This window comes from Mesocricetus auratus, unplaced genomic scaffold, assembly GCF_017639785.1.
Source record: "Mesocricetus auratus isolate SY011 unplaced genomic scaffold, BCM_Maur_2.0 Super-Scaffold_15014, whole genome shotgun sequence".
NCBI lineage: Eukaryota > Metazoa > Chordata > Mammalia > Rodentia > Cricetidae > Mesocricetus > Mesocricetus auratus.
In genome coordinates, this window is record NW_024429186.1 from 30,045,704 (window position 1) to 30,059,326 (window position 13,623).

Below are 13,623 nucleotides of genomic sequence, written 5' to 3' on the forward strand. Positions count from 1 at the left end.
TGTTTTCTGGGGTCAAGTTTAATAAGAATAGATAAGGAGGAGTTCAGGTTTCCCTGTGGCACTTAGTTAAATCTGCCAGGCATTTTTAACCAGCATCTTACGTCATCTTCATGGCTGCCCCATGACAGATAGCAGGGGTCTTGGCTTCTTCTCTGTTGCTGTGACAAAATACCCTGACAAAAGCAACATAAAGGAAAAAAAGGTTTATTTTCACTCATAGCTCCAGGTTACGTCCACAATGGCGGGGGAAGTCACAGCATCAGTGGGAGTGGCTGATCACACTGCATCCATAGACAGAAGACAGCAACGGATACATCCACAATAGTGCTCAGCTCTTTCTCTCCTCTTACAGGCTCTGGGATTCTCTTCATCCTAAGGAATCCCAGGGTATCCTCACCATCCTGGGGGATCCTCTGCCATCCTAGGGGGTCCTCCAACTAGGGGATCCACTACCATCCATGACAGTCTTCCCACCTCAACATTACCAATATAATCCCCACAGACATTCTTAAAGGTCCTTCTAGGAGACTAGGTTTTTTTCAAGTTGATAGCATTAGCCATTATAGCAGGTCATGTGTGTGCCCACACCCAATCCTAATGTATGGTAGATGAGAGGATTAAGGCAGGATGAAGTTGAAGGCGAGATATATCCTACTAACTTCATTTCTCTAGAGAAAATTAATACTGGGGGCCTCAAAGAAATGTCATGAACTCCCCACAGTTTCTGCTACTTCCTGAGGGAAGAGGTCAAGTTCAAATCCTCTGCTACAACTCATTCATTTCTGAGTCTGTTCAGTTTACCCAGCATCTGAGCCCTATTACCTTCCCTGTACCACTGGGGCATGGTTTGAGAGCTATGCCCTCAGCTCAGCAGGTGTATCTGGCTGTCGACAGGGGTGGGACACTTGGAAAGCCTCTAAGGCCAGCAGGGCTTTGTTGATGCGACTGATGGTAGGGTAGTGGCTGAGGTCCACCTTGAACCTGTGGCAGAGAAACATTTGTAAGCCAAGGTTTTCAAAGACACTACCATGGGCAGTAGGGAAAGCAGAGGCAGGGCTGGATGGGGCCCAGAGGTTGCAATACAAGGCCAGAAAGCAGCCCTGCCACCTGGGGAGCTCTGGGTGGGTCTGGAGTGCCATCATCTGCCATTGACCTTCTCTAAGTAACGAATGCTGTGAATTCCAGAGTCAGGCATCTGTGGAGACTGTCCCATCACCCACGTTACTAGCTTCGAGGGGAGGGAATACACTGCACATGTCTATATCGTAAATAGCAAGCCTGATGCTGTCTAGAAGGCCGATGGAGGGAACTCGCAGAGCTCACTTCTAAGCAGACACCCCACATTTGGGTAGAGGAAGCAGGTACTCTTGGGGGCATTTCCCTTAGATAAGCCACCTCCTCTTAGGCACAGGGGCTGTCTATACAGGACCACAGGCTCCAGTGGGCATGGTAGAGACTTCAGTGACTCTTCTGCCATGTCTAAGCTAAGCCAGGGCAGCTGGGGTGGCCTGGTTCAGTGGCTCCCTGGCTCTTAAAGAGGGTTTACATGGGATAGTGGATGTGGAGGCCCTGACAGGACGGGGACAGGAAGGAAGGTGACAGAGCTTTCTCTTACCTTTCAGCGTTTGCCACTTGGGGCACTAAGCACACGTCAGCCATGGACACCTGAAAGAAGGCCAGGGGAGTTGGCACAACCCAGACTCGCCGGCAAGGCTGGCTGTATCCACTGCTGCCTGTACCACGCCTGTCAATCCAACTTCCTGTCTGCTTCCATTTTTCCAATATCCCTGTCACCCCCTCACTGTCTCCCCTGGAGCTGTAGCCCTTCTCCCATGACATGCTCTAGTGTCTGTGACAAGCAACCCTGTGGTAGCCAGAGAAGGCCTGTGGGTGGTGGTCAGTGTGCTTGTTGAAGACACCACCACTAGGGACTCAGTGAGGACTCCTAGCAGAGAAGGAACCGTGGAGCCAGACTACCACAGGCCCAATGCCTTAGTCTGCTGTTGTCAGGGTTCCTTAATCCTATAATCTCCAGGTTGCGAAGGAAGGGAGACATTTAGTCTAACCCAGCTGATGCCTGGACCACTTCACCAGCTCAGAAGTGTGCTTTTCTGGCCTAGATACCTCACATTGGTGCAGTGGTTCTCAACCTTCCCAATGCTGCGGCCCTTTAACACAGTTCTCATGCTGTGGTGAACCTGACCATAAAATTATTTCATTGCTAGTTCATAGCTGTAATTTTGCTACTGTTCTGAATCGTAAATACCTGATATGCAGGGTATCTGATATGCGAACCTGTGAAGGGGTTAACCGACCCCTGAAGGGGTCACTGCCCCCAGGTTGAGAACCACTGCTCTAGCGGCAGTGGAAGCGTGAGTTGAGGTGTTTCCACACAATAGCTGCCTAGAGCAGAGGTCTGTACCAAGAGGCTGGTTCGGGTCCCCCTTCAGGTATCTCCTTAGCATAAAGAGATGAGTGGTTCTAAGTGGGAGAATGACAGTCTGGGTCAGCACGAAGGCCACAGTGGGCAGGTCTGGGGACACTTACCTCATCTCCTACACAGTACTTGCCTGCTGTGCTCTGTAGAATCTTCTCCAGAGCTGTGGGGAGGCCATAGAGATAATAGTTACAACCTCTCCAGGCCTTGGCTGTGGCCTCTCCATAGCTAAGAGATAGGTGACATTAAATCTGGCATAGGCAATGACAGCCAGGACTAAGAATAATGTTTCCCATGGCTTCTCTGTCTATTCTCAGAGTAGACAAGACTTGCAGCTGGCCAAGGCAACAGCTATCACAGACAGCCTAGCATTCTGAGGACAAGCACTCTTGACTGGGGTACTCAGTGAAATAGAGGCTGGGTCACCAACAAACACTGTAGGACCATCAGCCCCCAGGCCTGGGGTTCACAGAAGTTCTGGGGCTCAAGCCATCCTTGAGGACCTGCCCAGCCCACCACCACCCTGTCCACGGTCCTCTCACCCACCCCTCTGCCAAGATCAAAGCAGCCCTCGAAGCTGGTTCAGATGCCCAGAGCCACGTGTGTGAGGGTCATTTCTCTGAGAAGTCACTTGACAGCTCAGAAGAGTAAGGACTCACCATTAAAGCCAGAAGTGATAGCCCTCTGCGCCCAAGGCGTCTGGTTCTCCTGTCCCACTTGCTTCAGGACAGACAGGTTCTGCACAGCTCAAGAGAAAAAAAGAATCCATTGCTCTGGAAGCCAGCTTGAGTCTGTCCCCTTGAGGCTTCCTCCTCTTGTCAAGCCTCTGCATGGAAGCTCAGTGTCCGTCTACTCTAACGGTTTACCTGTCCCACTCGCCTCTGGGCTATACAGGCCTTCCTTTATCATGTCTCTGAAGTTGGAAGTAGCCAGGTATTCTGAAAGCCATGTGATTTTTGGCAGCAATGTGCAACAGGGACATAGGATGATGGAGTGACTGACAGATACAGACACAAGCCAAGACCTATTTCTCTCACACCCAACACTCTCCCCCTCTTGGTCTCTTGAAAAGAGGCTGTGTGATACAGGGGCGGGAGGGGGGAGACATGGAGAGACAGATGGATGGGGACAGGACAGTCCCAAGGGACAGGACAACTTGGCACTGGGGTGAGGCAGGTGTGTAGGACTGGCTTCAAGTGATTATGACTAAGGTGCAATCCCCTTGGTCCTTGCTCTGATATTTCTTATCTGCGTCACCTGCAAAGTCGGTGCTCCTTTTTCAGAGCCATTACCTTACAAAGCTGAAGCTGGCGCAGATAAATGGTTTTAATACTTGCCTTTCTATTTTACAGGTGAAAACTTACTTTAAAAACAAAACAAGAACCTTATAAGAATCCCAATACTGGCATACCATGGAGTTAGGGGTTTAGGTCTAGACTAGGGAAAACAGTAGATACGCTGATAAAGCAATTTATGTGGACTTTCTTGGTTTCTCAGTGGTTATGAAAAGTTCTGTTTATATTATGTTGATCTACTGAACAAAGAGAGTCACTATGCCTGAAAATGTATGTATCTTAATTTTAAAATAATTTATTACTAAAATACACCAATGACGAAAAATCATTAGAAAAACAATAGACCTGCTTAATGAAGAGTTGCTGTAACCCTTCAACTTGTAACAGTCCAATAAAAACCTAAAATGTGATTATCTATGAAACACAGAAAAGCAAAGTATGCTAAAGCAAGGCCTATCTGCATATATGGCACAGAGAAGATGAGCAGGCTGCCCAGGATGGAGCTGGAGGCTGTACCGGCCTGCTACCCTGCCTCTTTCCCGCCTCAAACACGTCTATGCTCCTAGGCTTAGGAGCAGAGTTGGAGGTCCACACTGATGAAAGACTTCTGGGATTCCTGCCCACTTCTGCCATGTGGGCTAGGTCAAGGCCCCGGGAGTTTTTCTTTGTTCCCTTGCCTCCCCCGCCCACCCCACTGCGGCTCAATCACGGTGAATACGAAGGGATGAGTGACAGTGTACAAGAGTGCAGATGTAACAGTGCCCAACCTGAACGGGCTGGATGCCACTAGCGATGAGGTCAGAAATCATGCGCACAATGGCTTTTTTCTTTGGGTCCTGAGGCAGGAGACGTGGGGTGGGCCGGGTCTCTTCCAGGTACTCCACGATGGCCAGCTGTCCAGAGGGAACATTGAGGCAGGGAGAGGGCTTGGGATCCTCGGACCCCAAGAGGGCAGGGGCCAGCAGACTACCCTTTCCCGGTGGTGCCGCCGCCTGCTTCGCCCTCCTCAACTGAAGCACCGGAAAGGCCCTTTGGGGACCCTGCTGAACCTGGGTCTCCACATGTTCTCCCTTTCTCTCTTTCCCTCCACCATACACTCATTGAGCCCCGATTACGCTTGCTGGTTAGCCTCCTGTGGGTTAGGAAGAGATGTCAGATCCTCTTATTCACAACCCTGCCACTCACTGACTGGCCAATGGTGATTCCGTCGATCTTCAGGATTGGCACTTGCTTCATGGGATTCAGGGTCTGAAATTCCTCCGAGAACTGTGGAGACAAGGCCACGGTGGACTAGGTGTCCTAGCTTGACTTGCCCAAAGTAGGACCACGCAAGAAGGAACATGGTAGGCCTATCACCAATCCATATTTCTTATCCCTGGAGAAGAACTTGGCTCCTAAGGCTAGGCTAATTTCTGGGGATCCACACAGTATCCTAGACCCCTAAAGTACAAGTTTCACCCCAGTGGTTTTAGTTGTCAAGTACTCCCCCACTTTGAGATAGGGTTTCTTTGTGTAACCCTGCCTGTCCTGGAACTCAGAGATCTAGCTGCCTCAGCCTCCTAAGTGCTGTAAAGGCATATGCCACAACTGCCCACCTGCTTCCTGTACCCTTTAATGTGGCCACCATGTCAGCTCCTACCTGAGCCATCCATTGAGAGGGTCTAGTACAGGGAAAGGTCCCTTCATCACCTATCCTCATAAAGTCAGGCACTGATCTCCATTTCCTCCTCAAGGCTCCCATTGCTGCCCAGGAGAGCCAGCAGCAGCCTCCCCAGTTATAGGAACCATGGAATAAAGGTTTCCCTCCAGGGCACAGCCCTGGTACCTCTTCAAGGTCCAATTCTCATGTTGTGGGTGTGGGTCAGCTTCCTTACCTGTTGCCCCCCGTCCTTTACGAGATTGATGGGCACTATCTCATGGTCAATGCTTTTCAGTGCCAGAGCTAGGAGAGACCAGAGCGGAGTCAGGGGATGACTTCTGGCTAGACTCTCAAAGACACCCTCCCAGGGCAATGCCAGGAGCCTCCTCCCTGCTGGTTAGCTCTACAAAGACAGCACTCATGCAGTACTGTAGTAGCTGAAAGTGTGGGATACGGCTATGGGTTTAACTTACTGGAAGGATGTGAGCTTAGCGTGGTCAAAGCTCTTTGTTCAATTGCTGGTGCCAAATCGAAGCAAATGAACATGGGCTTGAGCCAGACTACACGGTTCAAACTGCGGGTTTCCTCTTAGCAGTGCATGATCGAAGGCAAATTACCTAACCTTTGTGCCTTGTCTCGTTTGCACAACAGGGACACTAACGGTCCCTCCCTCCTATGACCTTCGAGGTGGAAAGGGGAGTCAAGCACACGAAAACACTGGGCACAGAGTTCTCTGGTATGCAGTGCTCTAACAGTGACCTTTGCCTACAGTTTTGCTCATTGGAGGAGTGAAGGGTCAGACCCGGCCTAAAGCTCTAGTTTCTGCTCTCCCGAAGTCTGTGGACAACTCCAAACAGTTCTGTTTGATTAACCAGATCAAATAAGAACAGAGGGAGGCCAGCTGCTCCCCTGCCAGTTTCCAGGGACCTCTGGATCTTGTGAACCTACTCTGGGCATGGTTGCTAAGGGGCTTTGGAGTGCAGCGGGACTGAGGTAGCAACAGAGGAAAAACACCCCTTCTTCCCACTCCCACTGTCGTCTTGTTGGACTTCTGGGGTGGAAATGCCGTTCAGAGATGGAGGCTCCAGGAGAACAGGGATGCTGGTTGGTGGGAGGTGTATGTGCGTGTGTGTGTGAGCCCTCTGTCCCACCCCTACCCCACCCCTCCAGAAGCTAAGCTCTTACCTATTCGAACTCTCCATGAACAGGAGCTTCGGAAATAGGAATAGAGGACAGGCTGAGGAGAGAGAGAGGATGAGGGTGGACGTTAACTTGGGCTTGGGTTTCCGGCCATAGGGGCCTGCTGGAAGCAGGCACAAGCCCCCCAGGCACAAGGCCATTTCTTCATATTGTACCAGGACTTCTTACTCAGGCATGCATCTTGACAGCTCAGGCTAGTCTTGAGTCCTGGTGTTGCTATGAGTTCCTGAGGTACAAGTGTCGCTCCAGAAGAAGCAGCTTTCAAGTGCTAGCCTTACCTTGTCAGTCATGGTGCTGTTGCCCACCAAGGAAAGTCTTCTCTCAGAGAGCTATGAGGCAGGGGGAGGAACCCAAAGGGGTGGGTCCCAGGAGCCAATGGGAAAGCAGGCTAAACAAGCATCAGAGGATCCTGGACTCTGGTCAGAAACGGCATCTTTTCAACTTGTGGAAGATTTCTTTTATTCTTGGTTGGGGCAAGTTTGGCACTCAGGCATAGAGTGCAGACTGAAATGGACTCAAAGTGGGCAGACTCAAGAGTCCAGACCTGGTTCAGGAAGCAGTGGTGTGTGACCTGAGACAAGCCCCTGCTTTCTCTGTTCTTCAGCTCCTCTGCTCATGAAACAGAAGGCGGCTCTAAATGATGACAGCAGTTCCTTTCACCACGGCAGAGAGCAGCTGCTTACTCACTGATGCTCTCCACCCCCAGATGGCCTCCTAAGAGTGGGTGGCAGGGGCCAGGCAGTGACGCATGCCTTTAACCCCAGCACTAGGGAGGTAGAGATCAGCTAGTTCCAGGACAGGCTCCAAAGAGAAACCCTGTCTCAAAAAATAAAAGGTGGCAGACATGTCTGTTTGCCACAAAGGTGAGGCTGCAAGCTGGTGGTTCCCCAGGGTCCTGTCTGGGTTTCACAGTACCAATGGCCCCTCACTGACGAGTGTTCTACTTAACAATTTTCCAGCCTTATGATGAGAAAGCGATATGTGGCTGGGTTAGAAACTGAACTTCAAACCTTGAATTTTGGTCTTTTTCCAGGCTGGGTTGATTATCAGGATTACTGAGACATTGACCCTGAGAGAGTGGCAAACATGATTAGAATTGCTGAAGAATGCCTTATGTAATGTGTGTTGTACATCGACTGTACCAATGGTGACCAAAGTCACGGTATTTGCTACTACTCTCATGGCCCTTAAGGAGGAAACCAAATCTCTATACAGCATAGTCTTAAACTTCAGCTTATGCCTTCAAAGACCTCCAGTGGAAGCCTGAAACCATGTACTAACCAAACCCTATATTAATTTTTTCTTTCTTTCTTTCTTTTTTTTTTTTTTTACGAGACAGGGTTTCTCTGTATTGTTTTGGAGGCTGTCAGTCCAGCCTGGCCTCAAACTCACAGAGATCCGCCTGCCTCTGCCTCCCGAGTGCTGGGATAATTTTTTCTTATATATTACCTTAGTTCCTTTTCCTGTTGCTATGACAAAATACTGTGACAAAGGCAGCCTAAACACAAATGGTTTATTTTGGCTCCTAATTCCAGATGCTGTCCATCATGGGGAGAGGGACGAATGAAGACAGTAGCCTGAAACAGCAGGTACCACCCCAGCCACGGCTGGGAACAGAACAACGAATGGACGTGTGCTGTTGCTCAGCTAACGTCCCCGTTTTAAGGGCTCAGACCCAACCCGGTGTGTCACCTTCCCACGTCACGCAATCTGATAACAATAATCCTTTACAGATATGATCAGAGGTTAGTCTAACTTAGAAACTCTCTCGCAAGTGTCTGAAGGCTGGTCTCCTATGTGGGTCCAGTTCCTGTCAAATTGACACCAACCATCACATACATGCAAACATACATACATACATACCTAAGTTTTAATTTATGAATTAGATAGCATGAGAGATTACCAATAAAAATGAAATAGGATGATTTTAATAATTTACTATAACTTACAAACCTGAGCTTTGAGGTTACTGGTATGTAAAGCAAAGGTTGCTCACACAAGCGCTGTACTATCTTGGCAGCCTAGCCACTAACACATCTACTAAGTGGCTAATAGGTGGGTAGTGTAGGCAGCATGAACATACTAGACAAAGGGACATTCACTGCCCTCTGCTGTGTGAGATCTCACCACACTACTCGGAAAGCCTTGAACTTTCCCAGGTAACGGAGGCTTCCTTTGAACCGAGGTTGACCACAGACAAGGAAATTATGGGAAGAGAAATAACAGCTAAGCACCTACTGCAAACCATCCGGTAATATTTGCTCTTGCACAGCTACATTTTACTATCAAGTAGAACGTCCGTTTAATCAGGGCACCTGGAAGAATTGTGTTTCCAACTCAAATAGGAATTCTGATTACTTTGGCAATTTTAAATGTACTTGCAGTTTTGCAGTTGTGGGAGATTCAGCCCACGCTAGGCGCTACTTCAGAGCTGCATACCTCCCCAGCTGTTTTCATACCTTATATGATTGAAATTCCGAAAATCACATCTGCATGTGGAAAACCTATGCAACGTTAACCTGACGCAGTGTCTGCTTGTTCCATTTTCTCACACAACGGGTCTCAAACTTTATGCATAAGAGACTTAACAGAGTCCCATAATTATAAAACAGATTTTCAGCCCTGTCCCACCAATGGCTTAAATACAGTGCCTCTAGGATGGACGATTTAAACCAGGGAAGCTTCCCAGACTTGGAAGGCGAAGGCACGAGAGTCGCGACTTCAAAGCCAGGTTGGACTACATAGCAAGACCTTGCTTCTTAAAATCAAACCAACAAAACAAAGACAAAATTAAAAACCTGGGAAGCCACGAAAAGAGTCACATCTTTCCCTTGGTGCACGCCTGGACCAACAGGTCGGCCGAGAGGTGCACGCAGGGAATTGCAAACGGTCGTATACACGCAGCAGGTAAGGGCACTATCGGGCGCCACCCAGAACGCTGAGCCCCTTAGCATTCCCAACTCAGACCGATCGACCCCTTACTTAGCGCTCGGCGGCCAGCGCGCAGATGCAGAGTGACCCGGCGCACAGCACGCCGGGAGTCGTTGTGGAGCCGTGCGGAGGGGCGCGCTCTCAGCGCCCTCCGTCATCCCCCCCAGCTGTTCTCAGTGTGTCTAAGGGGCGACCCTCAACCCCGGAGGCGCGGCACAGACCTTCCCGGCTTGCATCTCGCACGTCGGTCAGCCAAGAAAGTCAGCTCTCCGAGACTAGAAAATGACTGAGGCCTAGCTGGGTCCAGAGAGCGAGGGTCGGACTAAATGGGCTTCCCTCCGTCGTGTTGGCCCCGCCCCCGCCTCCCGCGCTGCTGGGAGTTGTAGTTCAAGAGCCGTCCCGGGTCTCTCCGTCCTTAACGTCCCTCCGCCTCCCGCAATGCTCTACGCCTCAGGCCGCTTCCTAGCGGCCCGGGCGGCCACCACGCTTCACGCCCCGCCCAGAGCCCGGGGCCCGGCGCTCCGCGGCAAGCGGAGGGAACTACAAATCCCAGGGCACCTCGAGACGCCCTCCTATGACTCCTTGACGGGGCTGCGGACAAGATCCAGCGCGCCTCCGGCCCGGAGGGTAGTCCTCAGAAAGGGGAGGATGCCGCCGGCTATAGGCAGCAGCCATGCGGGTTCCGAGCTGCGTCTCCGGAGGGGCCGCTGCGCGCCGCAGGCTTCCAGGGCCGGGGGCCGGGACAAGGTTCCCCAGGTTGCAGCACGGAGCCTTAAACGGCCTGCTTGGAGCTCGTGGCGCTTCGAGACGGCAGGCTGGTGGGCCACGCTGGCTGTGGTGACGCTGCTGTCCTTCGCCACTCGCTTTCACCGGCTGGATCAGCCCGCGCACATCTGGTAAGTGGCAGAAGGGACTTGGCGGGCACCATGGCAACTGAGAGGGAGGGACGCCTCTCTCTGATTGGCCTGAGGGCACGAAGGGGGCGGGATTCACCGGAGGCGCGACAGGTCTCTGGTGGGAACTGAGCGGGCCGGGAGCTTGGGTCACTTCTCTGTAAGTCTGGTCTCTGAGAAGGATAGGTTTGTTCTGATGGTGGGCCGGTAGGCCTTAGGGTTTGCAGAAGAGGTTCTCACGTCTTCTAGACTACCTGGCTTTCAAATGGGGGCATTCAGAAAATAAGTAAATTCCTAAGAAAATAGTAAATTCATAGTACATAATTTCCCAAGGCCTGCTTTTCAAAGAAAAAAAAAATCCTAAAAGGATCTTTAAACCTACAGAGTAAAGACAATTTGGGTATCAAGGAATGGTAGCACAGATTCCGGGCAACAGGTCTGGCATGGTCCTGTGAGAATAGAATTAATTTCTAGATGGTTTTATTTTGTGTGATAACAGATGCTGGCTTGAGGCTGGGTTAAATTTCCTTTTCCAATCCCACAGAGTAACTTGGTATTTAGCTGGGAGGAAAGTTATGTTTTCTCCATCTCACCAAACAGAAACTTAGTGTAGAAGGTGTCACAGATGGACCTTAGTGACCAAAAAGCAAGCAGACAAACGCTCGCAGGGCCACTCTTCTTGGAAAGCAATAAACTAGCTGTGAAATGCTGTTGTTTCATGACTGCTGGGGACTCAGAGGACTTCATCACAGCAAGCAGAATGGATATCTGCATCTTTGGAGTTAGGTTCCATCACCTCCTGCCAGGTCCCACTGGCTGAAATGACATGACCTGCAGTGGGTTGCATAAGGACCGAGCAATGACAAGTTTGGGAAATCTGTTTTATCCCAAGCAGCAAGTAACCGTGTTCTAGCAGGAGACATTGCCGTACCTCTCAGCCCTAAGAAATGGCCCAGGGAAAATGCTATCAGGGCATTCTAGGAGCATTCTTGACCTGCGTGTGGATGTACAAGACATTGATGGAGGACGTTCTCTCCCAACAGGCTTTATTACCCCTCAGTCACTCACTGCCTGGGCTTCTGGCGGATGTTTCATGTTAATATGCAGCTCTAGTAGCTACCCTGGTTAGCATGGCTGACAGAGGCAGGGACCAAACAGGCTCAGTTTGTCTCAGGCAGTATTTAATTATGCCTACTACCAATGAGACTGCAAGCAGCAGGATGATGCCAGCCTTTGGTACTTACCTCAGCTATGTTCTTCAGGGTCTTGGATTCAGCCTCCTATGAGTAAGTCCTGGTGAGGGACCAGCAAGTCTTATTTCAGACAGTGTGAATGTAGTCTAAGGGTAATCAGCTATCCATTAAGACCCAAGCATAAGAGTTTAGATCGATTCTTATCTTTGGCATCATTGCCAATAATTACAACACTTCATTAAAACGGTGCACCTCCCGTGTCTAATGGGGAGACATGCAGTGGCCCGTTCCCTATATACTAGCATATTACCTAAAGAGATGCAGGTCATTTGGTTCAGTCTTATTTGGATCATCATTTATTTTGATTAGACCTCCACTGCATTGGTTTGACTAAACCCTGTAGGCCATATCATTGAGTACTTGAAGCCTCAGTGATTATATGGGCATAACTAAGATCCCTAGTACTTTAGAGAAGAGTATATGATACACTCTATAGAGTGAGATAAACAGAAAATCGTGCCATCTGTGTATTAGCACACATCCCAGGGAGCTGCTTTTTGAGGAGTTGGGACTGATGTCATCAACCACATCAGAGTAGCTCAAGACTGTCTATGTCCATTCACCTGAGTTCTTCTGATTCCAGCTACAGGTTGAGTTACTGTCATCAGCTGCCACTTAATGTAGGTGACCCATCTGAATGTTGCCAGGCTTTGGGGTTTAACTTAGGGACAAAGAGAGAATTGATGTTTCCATTTACTGTACATCCCCAGAACTCTGTCTTTCTTCCTTAGGCGTTGAGGTTGTTTCTGTCCTATAATTCTGCCCATGAGGGTAGTATGCCCAATGCCAGTTTCTGTTTGCCTTTTCTCCCATTGTACCCTAATATTTCCAGACCTTTTTACAACAGGCATTGGTTGAAAACTCACAGAGACCTATTGTGTCTTCTGTCTGACTCACGTGGGCATTGTGGGGAGACTTGTACTCAGCTAAGTTCATTGTGTTTATGTTCTAATCTGTTTGGATCCAGTAAGACAGTCCAGGAGATGAATAAAAATTAAGAGTATTGTCACCTTTCCTTACCCATCTCTGCTGATCTAGAGCGTCTCTAAGAAGGAAGACATACCATGGTCATGGAAACCTAAGCTTTCCTAAGCAGCTTTCTATAGCCCCACTCCTTTTTATCTGATAATTACCCATCAAGAGGAGATGAATCTTTGTGGAGATGAGGCCATAAGGACCAGACTGTTTTCTAAAGTGTGTAGGCCAGGAGAAGGTGATGGGAGTAGAATCAGAAACCTTTTTAGTTGGTTTCTGAGGAAACTGTCCAATCCTTGACAATATCAGTTGTTTATGGATGATGGGAGCATGGGTTGTCTGTTGATTACCTTGACTGTTGGCCCATTGTTTGATGGCCATTGTGACAAAAAGGTGTACTACTGTCAGACTAGATGGTTTGGAAAGCTGATAAAATGACATTAATTGTAAGGACCACAATGATTTATCTGGAGTCATTGAGCCGGAGCTGCAGCCTTTCTGTAACTTGAGAAGGTACTAGCAGCAGTGAGGCACTGGTGAGGACATGAGTGGAGCCCTGACACACTTAGTGTCTTAGGAGTGGGCAGGCAGTGCCCTGTGCAATGTGGATAGCTTTCTACTAAAGCAAGTAGGCCAGCTTTTGGCAGGAGCCTGGTGTAGCAGGGTTTCTTGTCAGACTATCTTTGGACTCCCAGCCCACATAATGACCTGGAAATTTATTGTTAATTATGAAAGTTTGGCCTTACCTTAGGCTTTCCCCCAACTAGCTCTTATTTAATTAACCCATATTTTTAAAATCTATGTTCTGCCACCTGGCTTGGTTACCTCTTCTTAGAATGGTACATCCCACTTGCTGCAGATCTGCTGGTGAAATCTCATGCCTAGATTCTCTCTCTCTCTCTCTCTCTCTCTCTCTCTCTCTCTCTCTCTCTCTCTCTCTCTCTCTCTCTCTCTCTCTACTCCCTCTCTCCCTCCTTCCCCCCCTCTCTCAGTCCCTCTC

General features: G+C 49.4%; 2 protein-coding genes across 8 annotated transcripts in view; one reads left to right on the plus strand and one right to left on the minus strand.

Annotated features, from left to right (window-relative positions):
• Gstz1 (glutathione S-transferase zeta 1) lies at positions 1–9,862 on the minus strand. Of its 7 annotated transcripts, none has more exons than XM_040742696.1 (10): positions 9,724–9,862; positions 6,557–6,608; positions 5,607–5,674; positions 4,918–4,998; positions 4,500–4,625; positions 3,097–3,175; positions 2,548–2,600; positions 1,616–1,665; positions 823–981; positions 1–173 (listed from the first exon to the last, which is right to left on the minus strand). In XM_040742696.1, exons 1-9 carry the CDS (start codon positions 9,736–9,738, stop codon positions 855–857), a joined length of 651 nt encoding a protein of 216 aa, XP_040598630.1. In that variant the 5' UTR covers positions 9,739–9,862; the 3' UTR covers positions 1–173; positions 823–854. The 7 variants fall into 7 exon arrangements, with proteins under 7 accessions (XP_040598630.1, XP_040598629.1, XP_040598628.1 ...); XM_040742695.1 differs by lacking the exon at positions 1–173 and adding an exon at positions 189–372; XM_040742694.1 differs by lacking the exon at positions 1–173 and having other exon boundaries at positions 189–981.
• Positions 9,863–9,940: 78 nt separating this feature from the next.
• Positions 9,941–13,623, plus strand: part of Pomt2 (protein O-mannosyltransferase 2) — a 43,769-nt gene continuing 40,086 nt past the window's right edge. Inside the window, 1 exon segment of the mRNA XM_005083999.4 lies at positions 9,941–10,398. Coding sequence (XP_005084056.1) covers positions 9,941–10,398 — 458 coding nt within the window.

Coding starts and splice junctions, on each gene's coding strand:
- Gstz1 (XM_040742696.1), bottom strand. Junction 2,601..3,096: donor TATCACTTCTGGCTTTAATG/GTGAGTCCTTAC, acceptor GCCTCCCCACAG/CTCTGGAGAAGATTCTACAG. Junction 1,666..2,547: donor AGTACTGTGTAGGAGATGAG/GTAAGTGTCCCC, acceptor GCCTTCTTTCAG/GTGTCCATGGCTGACGTGTG.